Source organism: Hyperolius riggenbachi, chromosome 1 (assembly GCF_040937935.1).
Source record: "Hyperolius riggenbachi isolate aHypRig1 chromosome 1, aHypRig1.pri, whole genome shotgun sequence".
NCBI lineage: Eukaryota > Metazoa > Chordata > Amphibia > Anura > Hyperoliidae > Hyperolius > Hyperolius riggenbachi.
In genome coordinates, this window is record NC_090646.1 from 349,311,516 (window position 1) to 349,328,511 (window position 16,996).

Genomic DNA, 16,996 nt, shown 5'->3' on the forward strand with positions numbered 1-16,996 from the left:
ACAAACTAGAGGCCCGTTTCACGGCATCCCCAGCCCAAAGCCATATCTTTCTTGTGTGCAAATCTTCAAATTGTGATGACTAACAGCCCCAGACACACACACACACACACACACACACACACACGCACACGCACACGCACACGCACACGCACACGCACACGCACACGCACACACACACACACACACACACACGCACACACACGCACGCACACACTATGTACCTGATGCCTAACCCCATTTCTCCGCACAATCTACCTGGCTGTGTCTGATGCCTAACCTTAAAGGAGTTATCAGGCTTTTTTTTTTTTTATGAAAATAAGTGCTACTTACCCAGGGCTCGTCCACCCCCAAGCTCCCAGCATGTCCCTTGCCGCAGCTCTGCAGTCAGCTGTTCGCTGCCGCTGCCTCCCAGCCCCCGGCGATGACGTCAGGCCGACTGCGCCTGTGCGAGCGGCACTGTCAATCACCGCCACATGGACCAGAGCATACTGTGCAGACGCAGAACTACTGCACCTGCGCAGTACACTCCGGTCCACGTGGCGGTGATTGACAGTGCTGCTCGCACAGGCGCAGTACAGGCCGACATCCAGGTCGGACTGGTGCCATCGCCGGGGACAGGGAGGCAGCGGCAGCGAATGGCTGACTGCAGAGCTGCGGCGAGGGACATGCTGGGAGCGTGGGGCTGGAGGTAGCACTTATTTCATTAAAAATGCCTTATAACTCCTTTAAACAACCCCCCCCCCCCACACACACACACACACACACAAACCTACCTACCTGGTGATGCCTAACCCCACTCCTGCCCACCCACCATACAAACTACTTGTCTGACACCTACCTCCCCCCCCCCTCCAACTACCTGTTTGACAGTGCCTAACTGCCTGCCTCCCCCCTCCCCTGCCGCCAATCACACCACAAGAAGAAAAAATGTTCCCCCTCAGGCAGGGCCGGATTTGTACTCTTTACCGCCCAAGGCCACTGTCACCAGCCACCCCCCTTCGTTATAGGTGGCGATTTGACTCCCTTAATCCCCCCTTTTTCCCACCCCCCTTCAGTATAGGTAGCCAGCTCGCCTTCACACCACAGCATTCATCAGTGTCATTCATTTCTCCACTCATCTCCAGTGCAGAAGCTTCCTCTTCCTTTCTGTCTCCAATGCTGCCTAAGTTCATAGCCGCCAGCCACAATGCAAACGTGCACAGAGAGCAAGGTGGCTGCTGCACAGGCAGCTAGCAGCAGAGTACAGGTGCTTGCCTGATCTCCCTGCATTGCAGAATTTGCCAGCTTGCACCAGTTTAGTCTGCTGCTTTGGTGCCCTTGCTCCTGTGGTGCCCTAGGCCATGGCCTAGGCGGCCTTGCCCTAAATCCGGCCCTGCCCTCAGGCCAGGGTCAGAATGGGGATGATTATCACACAAAAAAAAACCTCAAAGGGCACTGGCCTGGGCAGAGAATTGAATTTGACAGCAGTAGCAGGCAGGCAGGCAGCAAAGTGTGATTAACTCAGTGACAAGAAGGGAGAAGAAGTACAGAAACAAAATTTATAAAAACCACCGGACCTCCTCTATCCTCCCGTCTCCTCGGTCCTACACCTCCTCCTCCACCACAGCAGCAAGCAGCTATAGGTGGCATCTCCGACTCCCAGCCCCCAGAGTGTCCGACTCCTCCAGCCAGGACAGCCAGCCAGCCACTCGTAGCCGCAGCTCCAGGCCCCCAGCCCCCCCAGCACAGAAAGCTGAAGAGTGAGACAGCTCACTCTGACGACACCTCAGGCACAGCAGCACAGGGGAGGACTGTGTCCGACTCCTCCAGCCAGCCACTCGTAGCCGCAGCTCCAGGCCCCCAGCCCCCCCAGCACAGAAAGCTGAAGAGTGAGACAGCTCACTCCGATGACACCGCAGGCACAGCAGCACGTTGCAGGCGGCAATGGCTCCAGGCGGGGGGCGGTGTCAAGCAGGGTCAACCCACCGGGCCGGAGAGGACCTAAGCTATTTGTGTCCTTGTGCCGCTCACATCCACCGCAGGCGCAGCCACGCACAAGGGCACACCACGGCCGGCCGCCACAGCCCCTTCTCTGATTGGATACTTTAACTTGCCGGGAAGTATCGCGCCAGGTTGCGATCCCCACTGCGAACCTGTCACCTGTGGTATGTCTGCGGCCGCTGCGTATAGCAGCGGCCGGCCCTAATTACTTAAGATTCGGGCGGCCCGGGGGGCAATTGCCCCCCGTCCCCCTGGGCCAGTCCTCCCCTGATTTCAACAAAACATGCACTGTTGGTGGTACTTGAGGACAGGGTTCGGAAGCCCTGCTCTAGTGTGCCTAATTCGGTGAAGCTATTCTCCCTCTCCCTCTCCAACCCTTTTATTAACTAGTTCAGTGGATATGATGAAATGTTTCTAATTATTATTGGGAAATTTCTTCCTATTTCAGTGCTTAGAAGTTTAACAGTTACACAACTACGTTCTGACATGATCCTCCATGTGAGGGTTAACAATTCTGCTACCAGGACAGGTTCCAGACTTTTTGCTGCCTGAGGCAAACTTGTGAGGATGCACCCCTCCCCTGCAAAGCACCCAGCAATCTGCAATGCACGTTATAGCTGCGGTGAGCCCCCCAAAAACCACCCTCAGTATAGGTAGGTAGCCAGGTATAGATGCCTCCAGTATTGGTAGCTAGGTACAGTTGTCCCAAGTATAGGTTAGCCAAGTACAGTTGCCCCCAGTATAGGTTGGCCAGGCACTCTCTTCTCTTCCTGTTTCTGCCTGGTGCTGCCCCATGACTTCTGCCGCCTGAGGTAGTTGCCTCACTTGGCATCATGGGCGGACTGGGCCTGTTTGCTACTGAATAACAGAATAAAAAATTTCCAGATTTACTTGATTACAGTATTTGTCTACTGTTTTTCTAGCTTAGTAAATCCCCCATTGTGTTTAAAAGCTGGATAAAGTAATGTTTACATTTAAGTTAGTGCATATAACAGGGGTGGTATGCAAAATATGGCAAACCTATTATTTTAAAACTACAGGTAATTGTAATACATAGTAAAATAATTGTGCTTCCAGAGGATGTATCTGTTTCAATCAAAACTTAAAAAACAAGAGATGAAAGTGCTCACTCCCAATCTGCCATTTTATATTGTTCACAAACAGCCTGTCAGCCAATCAAGTATAATAGTATACACCTGTGTCTGTAGTACCAAATCTAGCAGGGGTTGTATAGGGTCAGAAAAAAACAGGTGAGAGGGTTCGATCACACATAATCGTAGACTATGTGACCAGCAGGGGGCACCACGTGCAGGTAAACCTCTTAATGCCCCCCTCCCTAAACACTCACCTGCTGTAATGCTGGGGGGTCATACTTTCTGACCACCCAGCGCAAAAAGGCTAAGTAGCTGGATAATGGAAGAGGCTCCACAGATGGTCACAGGAGTAATAAACAAGGGAGCAAGATTTCCCAGAGCAACTGCAGCTCTGGGCCTCCTATCAGGCTAGATCAGGCATAGGCAAACTTGGCCCTCCAGTTGTTAAGGAACTACTAGATGCTATGTGATCCAATTAACAACAGACGTAGTCGGTAACAGGCTTGGGTCATACACGTTAATTCAGATGTCAGTCGTATTGAAAGTATTAGGCAGATTCGTAGTCGAGAGGCAGGCAAAGGTCGGTACACAATACAATATTACAATAATACAATACTGACTGACTAGAGTACATATATATTGTGCTGATGCGCAATATATGAAATGTAGCTCTCAAATAACTCACTAGCTAAAGCACAAGTAATGACAATTAACAAGACTGACAACAGACAGACGGAATGCTCAGCCAATCTAATCGCTCTTTCAGCGACGGCAACATTCACACTGAGATAGACAAGACTAACAGGTAAGAGCGAACTAATGGCAACCGCTGCTATAGCTCATCCTCAAAGACAAGGCTAGGAGGAATACTACCAGTCACCAACGTGGTGCTGGCAGAATCTAACTATCAGGATCAGAAGGTCTTAACTGACCCCCGCAGGTCAGCAAACGTCCAGCAGACATGACAATACAGAGCAAGGCATTATACATTTACAATAACAACTTTCACAGCATAGACCCAACGACAACTCAGAGAGCTGAACGCTATGTTGGGCGGGGTCTGAAATGGGAGGCAGACTTTTATGCTGGCATCAGCCAATGGATGCAAGCATGCAAATTTCCACACAGCTGAATGGTAATCACTCAATCCTGAGCTGGCTTGATTACCATTTGCTAGCTGGCTGTGAATGCTAAGGACTCCCGTAAGAAATACATGCAGTATTATGTAACAACTTGCATGCAGGAAATCCAGGGGTATCTGGCCGCAGCTCAGCTGCAACAAGCAATTGGTGGAATGATGATAGCATCCTGAGCTTCCCAGAACTGCAGAGCGATTGCAAATGACAATGAGACTTACTGCGAATGCACAACCGAATGCAAGCAGATAAGCCAGAACTGTCCATTTGCAGCTCCACTGCAACGGATAGAATACGCTACAGGAGGGATCCTTACACCTGTATCTGCATACTGAATGCTGCAAAAAAAGTGGCAAAATTCAAACGTGAAAAAATTAAAATCAGGTAATATCCGAGCTAAGCAAACAGTAGTTAGAGAACAACATTCCTTAATGTAGAAACATTTATGTAACAAAACTCTTAGCTATGCTCTCTGAATGGCTTGAAGTCAAGGCTGGATTTATACTTTGTCCTGCCCTAAGCCAAATGTCCTGTGGCTCCCCTTCCCATGTGCAGCAGCCACGCTCCCATTCCATGTGCAGTCCCCTCTTCCATGTGTAACATCCACGTCCGGTAGCCCCTCCTTATCATGCACCACTCCCTTAGCTAGCAGTTCCCTTTTTCCATCTGTTGTTCCCCATTTGCAGCCTCCGTTTTCCATTTGCAGCTTCCACCTCCATATGTAGCAGCTGCAGTTACACGTCCAGCTACCCATTTTGGGCAGCAGCTGCCTTAGGCCTGGGCCTTTGTGGCCTTTTCAGAAATCTGTTCCTGCCTGAAGTTAATATTTTTTTTTATGATAAAATCCACAATTAACGAATTTAGGCTAATGGGGCCACACTGGAGAGAATGGTTGGGGCCTTACTATACCCAATTGGTACATGGTAAATTTTCCTATTTTTATGAACTTGTGTGTATTGTGATGTGTGTTGCGGAAATATAATGAATATCAGTGTAACATCTTACCGACACTTTCTTTGCTGGGAAATAACAGTTTGCCATGTACTTGTGAGACTTTACACACTCCACCCTTCCTGTGTCTGTGAACAACGCCTAAGTCTCATAACAGGAAACCTCAGAGACACGTGACGCTTTGAGAACTATCAAAGCATTTGATATCTGAAAGCATATTACAGATTTTCCAGTGAAGCATGATTAGGTGCATCCTTAAAACTCTGCTTGTGCAATTAAAAAAATAACTTTGACGTTTGAGCTGATTTTCACATGGTATGGAATTGCAGTTGAGCAATACAATTTTCACCATTAATTGTCTATTTTTTATGCTTTGTTCCATACTGAGAGCACCATTCAGTACCACCTAAAATCTCAGTTTTGATGTTTTTGCTACTCCTTGTCAGAATTTGAATGGAAATCCATCAGAACAGGTACATGTACAAGTACCATGTTTGAAAAGGGTAGAGAAGATCTTAAAAACATTAGATATTTGGTGCTTTTTTTTTGCTCTGCGTGAGGAATTAGACATCCCTATTGTAGCCTTTGCTTTTTTAAAAATGTAATACAAAGGCATCTTTGGGTCAAAGATTACTGAACATACAATTGATCATGCAAAACAGACCCGGATTTAATAAAATGTGGCAAAGGTTTGCATTCCTCATCTATTGTAGTTTATATAACACCCCAGAAAGAGCTGCCAAAAGGTTAGTAAATAATTAGAGGCACTATAACTTGTAGGCTTGTACATATACACATGTAAAGGACTTTTTAAAATAATTCCAGGTAGCATGCATTTAATAAAAAAAAGTTCTTGCAGGACTTCTTATTCACAAACATTCATAAACTTTCCCCACCTCTCGATATAGTACAGTTTGACCAAGTTAAGTGTTGCAAACCCTTGCAATATAATAACAGATAATTAACCACTTGAGGACCGTGGGCTTTACCCCACTAAAGGACCGGCCACTTTTTTTCCATTCAGACCACTGCAGCTTTCACGGTTTATTGCTCGCTCATACAACCTACCACCTAAATGAATTTTGGCTCCTTTTCTTGTCACTAATAAAGCTTTCTTTTGGTGATATTTGATTGCTCCTGCGATTTTTACTTTTTATTATATTCATCAAAAAAGACATGAATTTTGGCAAAAAAATGATTTTTTTAACTTTCTGTGCTGACATTTTTCAAATAAAGTAAAATTTCTGCATACATGCAGTGCGAAAAATGTGGACAAACATGTTTTTGATTAAAAAAAAAACATTCAGTGTATATTTATTGGTTTGGGTAAACATTTTAGTGTTTACAAACTATGGTGCAAAAAGTGAATTTTCCCATTTTGAAGCATCTATGACTTTTCTGACCACCTGTCATGTTTCATGAGGGGCTAGAATTCCAGGATAGCATAAATACCCCCCAAATGACCCCATTTTGGAAAGAAGACATCCCAAAGTATTCACTGAGATGCATAGTGAGTTCATAGAAGATATTATTTTTTGTCACAAGTAAGCGGAAAATGACACTTTGTGACAGAAAAAAAAAAAAAAAAAGTTTCCATTTCTTCTAACTTGCGACAAAAAAAAAATTAAATATGCCACGGACTCATCATGCCCCTCTCTGAATACCTTGAAGTGTCTACTTTCCAAAATGGGGTCATTTGTGGGGTGTGTTTACTGTCCTCGCATTTTGGGGGTGCTAATTTGTAAGCACCCCTGTAAAGCCTAAAGGTGCTCATTGGACTTTGGGCCCCTTAGAGCAGTTAGGCTGCAAAAAAGTGCCACACATGTGGTATTGCCATACTCGGGAGAAGTAGTATAATGTGTTTTAGGGTGTATTTTTTAGAAAGAAGACACCCCAAGGTATTCCGTTAGAAGTACGGTGAGTTCATAGAAGATTTTATTTTTTGTCACAAGTTAGCGGAAAATGACACTTTGTGAAAAAAACCTATAAAAATCAATTTCCGTTAACTTGTGACAAAAAATAAAATGTTCTATGAACTCACCGTACTTCTAACGGAATACCTTGGGGTGTCTTCTTTCTAAAATGGGGTCATTTGTGGGGTTCCTATACTGCCCTGGCATTTTAGGGGCCCTAAACCGTGAGGAGTAGTCTTGAAACGAAATTTCTCAAAAATGACCTGTGAAATCCTGAAGGTACTCATTGGACTTTGGGCCCCTTAGCGCAGTTAGGGTGCAAAAAAGTGCCACACATGTGGTATCGCCGTACTCGGGAGAAGTAGTACAATGTGTTTTGGGATGTATTTTTACTCATACCCATGCTGGGTGGGAGAAATAACTCTGTAAATGGACAATTGTGTGAAAAAAAATCAAAAGATTGTCATTTACAGAGGTATTTCTCCCACCCAGCATGGGTATGTGTAAAAATACACCCCAAAACACATTGTACTACTTCTCCCGAGTACGGCGATACCACATGATTGGCACTTTTTTGCAGCCTAACTGCACTAAGGGGCCCAAAGTCCAATGAGTACCTTTAGGATTTCACAGGTCATTTTTGTTTCAAGACTACTCCTCACGGTTTAGGGCCCCTAAAATGCCAGGGCAGTATAGGAACCCCACTAATGACCCCATTTTAGAAAGAAGACACCCCAAGGTATTCCGTTAGGAGTATGGTGAGTTCATAGAAGTTTTTATTTTTTTGTCACAAGTTAGCGGAAATTGATTTTAATTGTTTTTTTCACAAAGTGTCATTTTCCGCTAACTTGTGACAAAAAATAAAATCTTCTATGAACTCACCATACTCCTAACAGAATACGTTTGGGTGTTTTCTTTCTAGAATGGGGTCATTTGTGGGGTTCCTATACTGCCCTGGCATTTTAGGGGCCCTAAACCGTGAGGAGTAGTCTTGAAACCAAATGTCGCAAAATGACCTGTGAAATCCTAATTTTAGAAAGAAGACATTTTAGAAAGAAGACACCCCAAGGTATTCCGTTAGGTGTATGGCGAGCTCATAGAAGATTTTATTTTTTGTCACAAGTTAGTGAAAAATGACACTTTGTGAAAAAAAAAAATCAATTTCCGCTAACTTTTGACAAAAAATAAAATCTTCTATGAACTCGTCATACACCTAACAGAATACATTGGGGTGTCTTTTTTCTAAAATGGGGTCAGTTTGTGGGGTTCCTATACCGCCCTGGCATTTTACGGGCCCAAAACCGTGAGTAGTCTGGAAACCAAATGTCTCAAAATGACTGTTTAGGGGTATAAGCATCTGAAAATTTTGATGACAGGTGGTCTATGAGGGGGCGAATTTTGTGGAACCGGTCATAAGCAGGGTGGCCTTTTAGATGACAGGTTGTTTTGGGCCTGATCTGATGGATAGGAGTGCTAGGGGGTGACAGGAGGTGATTGATGGGTGTCTCAGGGGGTGGTTAGAGGGGAAAATAGATGCAATCAATGCACTGGGGAGGTGATCGGAAGGGGGTCTGAGGGGGATCTGAGGGTTTGGCCGAGTGATCAGGAGCCCACACGGGGCAAATTAGGGCCTGATCTGATGGGTAGGTGTGCTAGGGTGTGACAGGAGGTGATTTATGGGTGTCGCAAGGTGTGATTAGAGGGGGGAATAGATGCAAGCAATGCACTGGTGAGGTGATCAGGGCTGGGGTCTGAGGGCGTTCTGAGGGTATGGGCGGGTGATTGAGTGCCCTAGGGGCAGATAGGGGTCTAATCTGATGGGTAGCAGTGACAGGGGGTGATTGATGGGTAATTAGTGGGTGTTTGGAGGAGAGAACAGATGTAAACACTGCACTTGGGAGGTGATCTGATGTCGGATATGCGGGCAATCTATTGGTGTGGGTGGGTGATCAGATTGCCCGCAAGGGGCAGGTTAGGGGCTGATTGATGGGTGGCAGTGACAGGGGGTGATTGATGGGTGGCAGTGACAGGGGGTGATTGATGGGTGATCAGTGGGTTATTACAGGGAAGGACAGATGTAAATAATGCCCTGGCGAATTGATAAGGGGGGGTCTGAGGGCAATCTGAGCGTGTAGGCGGGTGATTGGGTGCCTGCAAGGGGCAGATTAGGGTCTGATCTGATGGGTAACAGTGACAGGTGGTGATAGGGGGTGATTGATGGGTAATTAGTGGGTGTTTAGAGGAGACAATAGATGTAAACACTGCGCTTGGGTGGTGATCTGATGTCGGATCTGCGGGCGATCTATTGGTGTGGGTGGGTGATCAGATTGCCCGCAAGGGGCAGGTTAGGGGCTGATTGATGGGTGGCAGTGACAGGGGGTGATTGATGGGTGGCAGTGACAGGGGGTGATTGATGGGTGATTGACAGGTGATTGACAGGTAATCAGTGGGTTATTACAGGGAAGCACAGATGTAAATATTGCACTGGGGGGGGGTAAAAAAAATTAGCGTTGACAGATAGTGACAGGGAGTGATTGATGGGTGATTAGGGGGGTGATTGGGTGCAAACAGGGGTCTGGGGGGTGGGCAGGGGGGGGTCTGAGGGGTGCTGTGGGCGATCTGAGGCAGGGAGGGGGAGAAATCAGTGTGCTTGGGTGCGACATAGGGTGGCTGCAGCCTGCCCTGGTGGTCCCTCGGACACTGGGACCACCAGGGCAGGAGGCAGCCTGTATAATACACTTTGTAAACATTACAAAGTGTATTATACACTTTGTATGCGGCGATCGTCGGGTTAACATCCCGCCGGCGCTTCCATATGGCCGGCGGGATGTTGCGGCGGGTGAGCGGAGACAGGCGCCGGCGGAGGATCGCGTCATGAATGACGCGATCGCTCCGCCCATGCCCCTACAAGGACCGCCGCCATTTGTCAATACGGCGGTCCTTGCGGGGTGCACTTCCCGGCCGCCATTTGTCAATACGGCGGTCGGGAAGTGGTTAATACAGGTCAGCTCTTTACGACCACTTGTGATCTTCAACATAGTTGAAATGTATTAAATTATACCTAATGTGTCTTTGATTAAGTATAGTAAAATGGTCTGGTATGGGGGAACATAACTGTAACTTTGCCAAATAGATTCACTGTCTAAGTACATACATATTTAATCACATATAGTGGTAATAGTAATACAATTGTTCATTTTTGTAAGCATAAGAATGTTTAAAAGCTTCTAGAGAATTCAATCCACTTATTATATTTTTCAGACTTTGGTTCCTGGTTCCCACCATGAACCTGACAACTGAGCAATGTCTGGAGATGGTAGCCAGGAGGAATATTAACATTATCCTACTGCATTACAATCTGACTGGACGGCTTAGTGGTCGACCACGAACAGGAATCCCTTTCCTGAATATGCTCTTCATAATCCTCAGCTTGTTCATCATTGTGCAGAACTTGATAGTGCTGGTGGCCCTGGTCAGGTATGAGGCATCTAAGTTCTTGTTAAAATAAATCTATGAGAAATCTATCTATATATGTTACGGCCAGAACCAGAAGTGTGGCCACTTCGCGTTCTGGCCGGCCACTCCGGATTCTGGCCAGTCAATATGCGAAGTGGCCGCTGCGCTGCGGCCAATGTTAGAAATTGAATGTTTCCTGTTAAGATTAATGTATTTTCTTGGCCATCTCTGGCCAAATGTAGCAAAAGTGAGTCAATTTAATGAAATGAAGCCGGCGGCTTCAGCTCTCTCTCTCTCCTCCCCCCTGCCTCTCTCTCTCTCCTATGGGTAGCCAGGGGACACGCGTGTCCCCGAGAGTCGTTCGTGGCAGGAACGAACAGCAGGATTGCCTGCCGTGATGAACGACTCTGGGGGGACACGCATGTCTCCCCCCCCACGGCTGCCAGTATTGGGGAGGAGAGGAGGCAGGGGGGAGGAGAGAGAACGGAGGCCGGCGGCTTCATCCGTTACATTGCCGCCGGCTTCATTTCATTAAATTAACTAACATTTACTACATTTGGCCAGAGACGGCCAAGAAAATACATTCATCTTAACAGGAATCATTCCATTTCTAACATTGGCCGCAGCGCAGCGGCCACTTCGAACATTGTCCAACCAGAACACGAAGTGGCCGACCAGAACGCGAAGTGGCCACACTTCGGGTTCTGACCGTAAAATACAGTGCTAAAGTATTCGGCCCCCTTGAAGTTTTCCACATTTTGTCACATTACTGCCACAAACATGAATCAATTTTATTGGAATTCCACATGAAAGACCAATACAAAGTGGTGTACACGTGAGAAGTGGAACGAAAATCATACATGATTCCAAACATTTTTTATTTTTAAATAAATAACTGCAAAGTGGGGTGTGGGGTGGGTGGTCTAAGTGCATGAGTGCAGCCAGTTGCCCATAGACATTGCCTGATAAATGCTAATAACTAAATGGAGTGCGCCCGTGTGTAATCTAATGTCAGTACAAATACAGCTGCTCTGTGACGGTGTGTGTGTGTGTGTGTGTGTGTGTGTGTGTGTGTGTGTGTGTGTGTGTGTGTGTGTGTGTGTGTGTGTGTGTGTGTGTGTGTGTGTGTGTGTGTGTGTGTGTGTGTGTGTGTGTGTGTGTGTGTGTGTGTGTGTGTGTGTGTGTGTGTGTGTGTGTGTGTGTGTGTGTGTGTGTGTGTGTGTGTGTGTGTAAAACGGCTTGACCAGTTTGAACAGAACTTGGTATACAGATCCCTTACTACCTGGGATGATATGTTCTGGGGGTCTCGCAGCCCCCTGCACACCTGGGCAGAGCTACAAACAGCCAATCACATTTCACCCATTCAGGTCAATGGAAAAAATGTAAAAGGCTGCCATTCTCACGTTAATCAAACCAGAGTCCCCACACTTGGCACAGTTGGTCACTTGGTGACTGAGGTTACACATCCAGGAAAAGTGGGCGGAGCATAAAACAGCCAATCAAATTTCATCCATTCATTTTTAATGGGAAAATGTAAACTGCAGCCATTCTTAGACTGTTAATCGCAGGGTTCTCAAACGTGGCACACTTGGCCACTGGGTGAATGAGATTAAGATTCAGATAAGTGGGTGGAGCCTACAACAGCCAATCAAAATTCACCAATTGATTTTCAAGGGGAATATTGAAACTGCTGCCATTCTTGCACTGTTAATGGCAGAGGCCTCAAACCTGCTACAGTCAGTCATTAAGTGACTGGGGTTTAAATTCACTAAAGGGGCAGAGCCACAAACAGCCAATCAGATTTATTTGCTGCTACACTGCTTCCATTCACACAATTTTGATGCAAGGAACCCGAAAGCTCACTAACTTAGTCATTGAGTGACTGTGTGTCAAGGTTACAAACACTGGGTGGAGTCAAAAACAGATTTCCCTGGGAAAATGTAAACTGCAGCCCTTCTTCACTGTTAATGGCAGGGTTCTCAAACTTTGTACAGTTGGTTACTGGGTGACTGGGATGAATATTCAGAAAAGTGGGTGGAGCCGAGAAAAGCCAATCAATATTCATCTGTTGATTTTCAAGGTAACATTAAAATTGCTGCCATTCTTGCACTGTTAATGGCACAAGCCTCAAACCTGGTACAGTTGGTCATTGGGTCACTGGGGTTCAAATTCAGAAAAGGGGTCGGAGCCACAAACAGCCAATCAGATTTGTTTTTATTGAAGCCGAGGACCTGAAAGCTCACAAACGTCATTTTCCAGGTTACAAAAAGTGGGCAGAGCCAAATACAAATTTCACTGGGAAAAAAATAAACTGCGGCCTTCTAACACTGTTAATGGCAGGGTTCTAAAACTTTGCCCAGATGGTCACTGGGATTCATAATCAGGGAAGTGGGTGGAGCCTATAATTGTCAATCAAAATTCACTTGTTGATTTTCAAGGGGAATATTTAAATTGCTGCCACTGTTAATAGAAGATGCCTCGAACCTGCTGCAGTTAGTCATTGGGTGCCTGGGGTTCAAATGCTGGAGAGGGGCAGAGTCACAAACAGTCAATCTGATTTAAGTTTAATTTCTATGGGAATATACAAATTATTGATGCCAAAGCTCACAAACTCGGTCTTGAACACTCAAACTTGAGTGTTTGTGTGTTAGGGTTAGAAAAAGTGGGCGGAGCCGACACCAGCCAAATACATTGCCGGGCAACGCCGGGTAATCAGCTAGTTAAACATATGAGCCCCCTCCCAGCTTACAATCTGGGTATCCTTGTTGCCTGGTTGTATTCATTATCCTGGAGCTAAAATATATTTTGATTTACCTTGAATAGGTATTCCAAAAAATCCCACCACCTGATTTGCATGGTTGTTCTGGGTAAATGATTTAGACAGTATTCTAGCCAGTGGATGAGTTACCATGAAACTAGCATATTGTAGAGGGAGGTCATCCGTTATTTTTCTCTAATGACAGGTGTATTTCAACAATAACAATACTGTATATGTTTACATATAGATCTACAGTATTTCCTTCCTTAACCAACCTGTCCCAGAAGTCACATATCTATAAAGCTGGCTAGGGATTCTCTTACTTGAGATATTTCAAGGCAAAGCATAGTAGGTTATTCTTGGTTGATCAAAAGTCAAAGTCGAAGTTGGAATTTGGTTAAACAGACAACAGATAAGGGGTGATGGTGGGAATGCATAGAAGAAGAAGTCTTGCAGCTGACTAATTGTAGGAGTGGCATTCTAATTGGTAGAGAAACTGAGAGAAGAATGTTACAGCATTTGAGGTAGATGGTAATGAAGACATGTACATAGAAGAACTAGTATATGCCAATGTGCTGAATAATTAGAATGAAGGAAGGGTCACAGTCAAGGGTAAATGAAGGAGCAAAGACAGTAAGATCAGTTTTATTACTGAATTCCTTTAACATTTTCAGTGTTTGTTATTTATCTTGTGCCCCTGCTGGCTAATGAGCAAGTCATGTTATTTATAACTAGAGATGGCCCAGCTTTGGAGAACTCATGGAGAAGCACAGTTTGATCAACTGACAGATTTGTAAGCCTCTGATTTGCTGAGATAACTTCCTGGTTTAACACATGATCATGACCAGCAAATCAGAGGCTTACAAATCTATCAGCTGATCAAACTGATCATGTGCTTCTCCATGTGTTCTCCAAGGCTGGGCCATCTCTATTTATAACACACACTATTAAATCATATTGCTAGAATTACAATATATTTTCTTCTTTGTCTTTCAGGTTCCTGCGTTTGAGACGTTGGGTTCACTGCTGTTTAGCAAACATTGCTTTCAGTGATCTTCTAGCTGGGATTTCATACCTGCTCAACATCTGCCTCTCTGGTTCTACTACATTTCTTCTGACCCCTGAACTATGGTTTCTAAGAGAAGGCCTCCTGTTTACTACTCTGGCTGCCTCCACATTCAGCTTGTTGGTAACTGCTGTGGAACGTTACAGTACTATGGTAGTTCCAATGTCAGAGAGCCGCACTGCCAAGCTGATACGTGTTCAGGGATTGATCATCTTGTGCTGGGTGATGGCTGCTGCTGTTGGGTCCTTACCTTTAGTTGGATGGAACTGCCTATGCCAAATAGAGCAGTGTTCCAGCCTTCTTCCTCTGTACTCACGGACCTACATTGTATTTAGTCTTGGATTGTTAGGAATTACTCTGCTTGGTATAATTGGTTTTTACTGCACTATTTATTACTTTGTGTGTTCTAGTGCCAAACGTGAATTGGTCACAAATCAGAGCCGGCGCTCATTCCACTTGCTTAAAACAGTTCTTATAATCTTGGGGTGTTTTGTCTTATGCTGGAGTCCACTTTTTATCTACCTATTGGTGGATGCTGCATGTTCTCCCCCTTCCTGCAAGTCTCCACTGGGACTGGAATGGGTTTTGGCTTTAGCAGTTCTGAACTCAGCTTGTAACCCCCTTATTTATTCCCTGAGGAGCTCAGAGGTCCGTAAGGCAATACTGGCACTGTTATGCTATGCTTGCATACACACAGGGGTTAGACCACCTTCCTGTTGTCAGGAGGCCTCAGAAATAACTTCAGGTTCCTCAAATGAAAGTTCTATTAAACGGAAAAGCAGTGTTCGTCTTTCTCGAACAATGAGTTTCAGAAGTCCAGTAACCAGTGTTTCAAGTGTTCCCAGTCAGTAAGGCATTTTTACCTTTACTATTAGCCTTAAAGGCCATGACAGTAGGTTAAAAAAGGAAAATGTTATGAAATATCCAATATGTTTTGCAAATAAGCAAAAGTGTATGATTTAAACATTTCTCCTGCCTAATCTAATCTAGACATGCTAAAAGAACCCAGAGGTTGAAAGCATTAAGCAAGCAGGTTCTTTTACCAATATATGTATTTCACATCGCAAGGCAACGTGATTCAAGATTCTTGATGTCCTTCAAGTTTCTGAATATTCTCATAGTTTCCACTATTCTTTTCAAAGTCCTGCCCTGGAAGGGACCTACACAAAGAAGCCAGCTGATCATGCATGCAGGGGCATAACAATAGACCTTGCAAGGGCAGCAGCTGCAGGGGGGCCCAGAAGCCTGTCCTGAGAGACTGACAACTAAGGGCGTGGAGAGAAAAAGCTTTCTGCTCTCTGCATAATCGATCTAATGATTGCATCTACTCAGCCACTGATAACGAATCATACAAAGTTTTGTAGACAAAGATTAGTAGACAGTCCTAATTCAGTGTGCAGAAGGCTCTTGTGTACAGTGCCCAGCACCCAACCTCTCTACCCCTCCCCAAGTGCTATGTATTGTAGTGATGCTGGAGGAGTCTGCAGAGCCAGTTCTGCTCCATCAGGGGAGGACAGAGTAAGTGTAATAAGAAGCTGAGGCTGGGAGCACATTCCTTTGTCAATTTCCTGTGTCAGTTTTCTGTATGCATTTTCTGCACACCATGGGGCTTGATTCACTAAACAGTGATTACTCATATCACAGCCGTGCTAGTGTTTATTTTTGCGAATTTTCACGAGTATTTGCGTGCAAAAATTTGCGACTGCGCGCAAAAACGCTACCGCGGCTGTGATATGAGTTATCATGGTTTAGTGAATCAAGCCCATGGTGTGCAGGAAATGCATACAGAAAACTGACACAGGAAATTGACAGAGGAATGTGCGAAAATGCGCGCAAAAACGCTAGCACGGCTGTTATATGAGTTATCACGGTTTAGTGACTCAAGCAATCATGTGACTGTATGTGTGAAAACATGCATGTTTTATCACAGAACCTAATGTAATTGATAGAGAACATGCTCCCAGTGCTTCACTGCTGTCTGTTTTTATCTGCATTGGGAAAACATATTCAAGTGTGCTCTTGCCAATTGAAGAACATTAGTTCTTAGTTTACCTGGGCAGAAAGCGAAGGAATGGGCCCATCTAAGGTTTTGCAGGGGGGCCCAGTGATTTCTCATTACGCCCCTGCATGCATGCACTGTTCAGGCTGTTGGATTGTGCCAATGTCATTTAAAAATACAGGAGTTTCTGAGAATACCCCACGCAGGGATCTGAGCTATCTGATCAATACTACCTACAGTAAGTGACTGCGACATAGGAAAAGCCCTAGTTGTCTTGGGGACAATGCATGGGAGATAGCAATAGCAATGTGACAAGAACATTTTCCCATGTCTGCTAATAGAGGGGTTTGTTTCTTTATTTCTGTCTACCTATTTAGACAGGACAGGTAATTAGGAATGTTTTTCTGGGCGGGGACAACAATAAAAATGCAAATATAAAGTGTAAATACAAACTGATCAACATTATTTCTGCAATATCTTCACATCTGTGTATTGTGGTATACAGATCGTTATTATACACAACCTAATGAAATCAGATTCAGCTTCTTAGGGCCCGTTTCCACTGGAGCTGTTTCCGGTCGAATCCTCCGCAGTTTCCCCGCACACAAATCGCACGGGGAAACTCCGCCATAGGAAACTATGG

The 16,996-nt window shown here is 45.3% G+C and overlaps 1 protein-coding gene across 2 annotated transcripts in view; it reads left to right on the forward strand.

Moving 5' to 3' along the window:
* The window catches only part of S1PR4 (sphingosine-1-phosphate receptor 4), a 35,549-nt gene extending 19,474 nt beyond the window's left edge, over positions 1-16,075 (forward strand). For both annotated transcript variants that reach the window (XM_068271258.1, XM_068271257.1), the window contains 2 exons: positions 10,336-10,551; positions 14,285-16,075. In XM_068271258.1, the coding sequence (XP_068127359.1) occupies positions 10,358-10,551; positions 14,285-15,206 (1,116 nt within the window). In that variant the 5' untranslated portion in view covers positions 10,336-10,357 and the 3' untranslated portion in view covers positions 15,207-16,075. The remainder of the gene's footprint in view (positions 1-10,335; positions 10,552-14,284) is intronic.
* Positions 16,076-16,996: the final 921 nt, after the last annotated feature.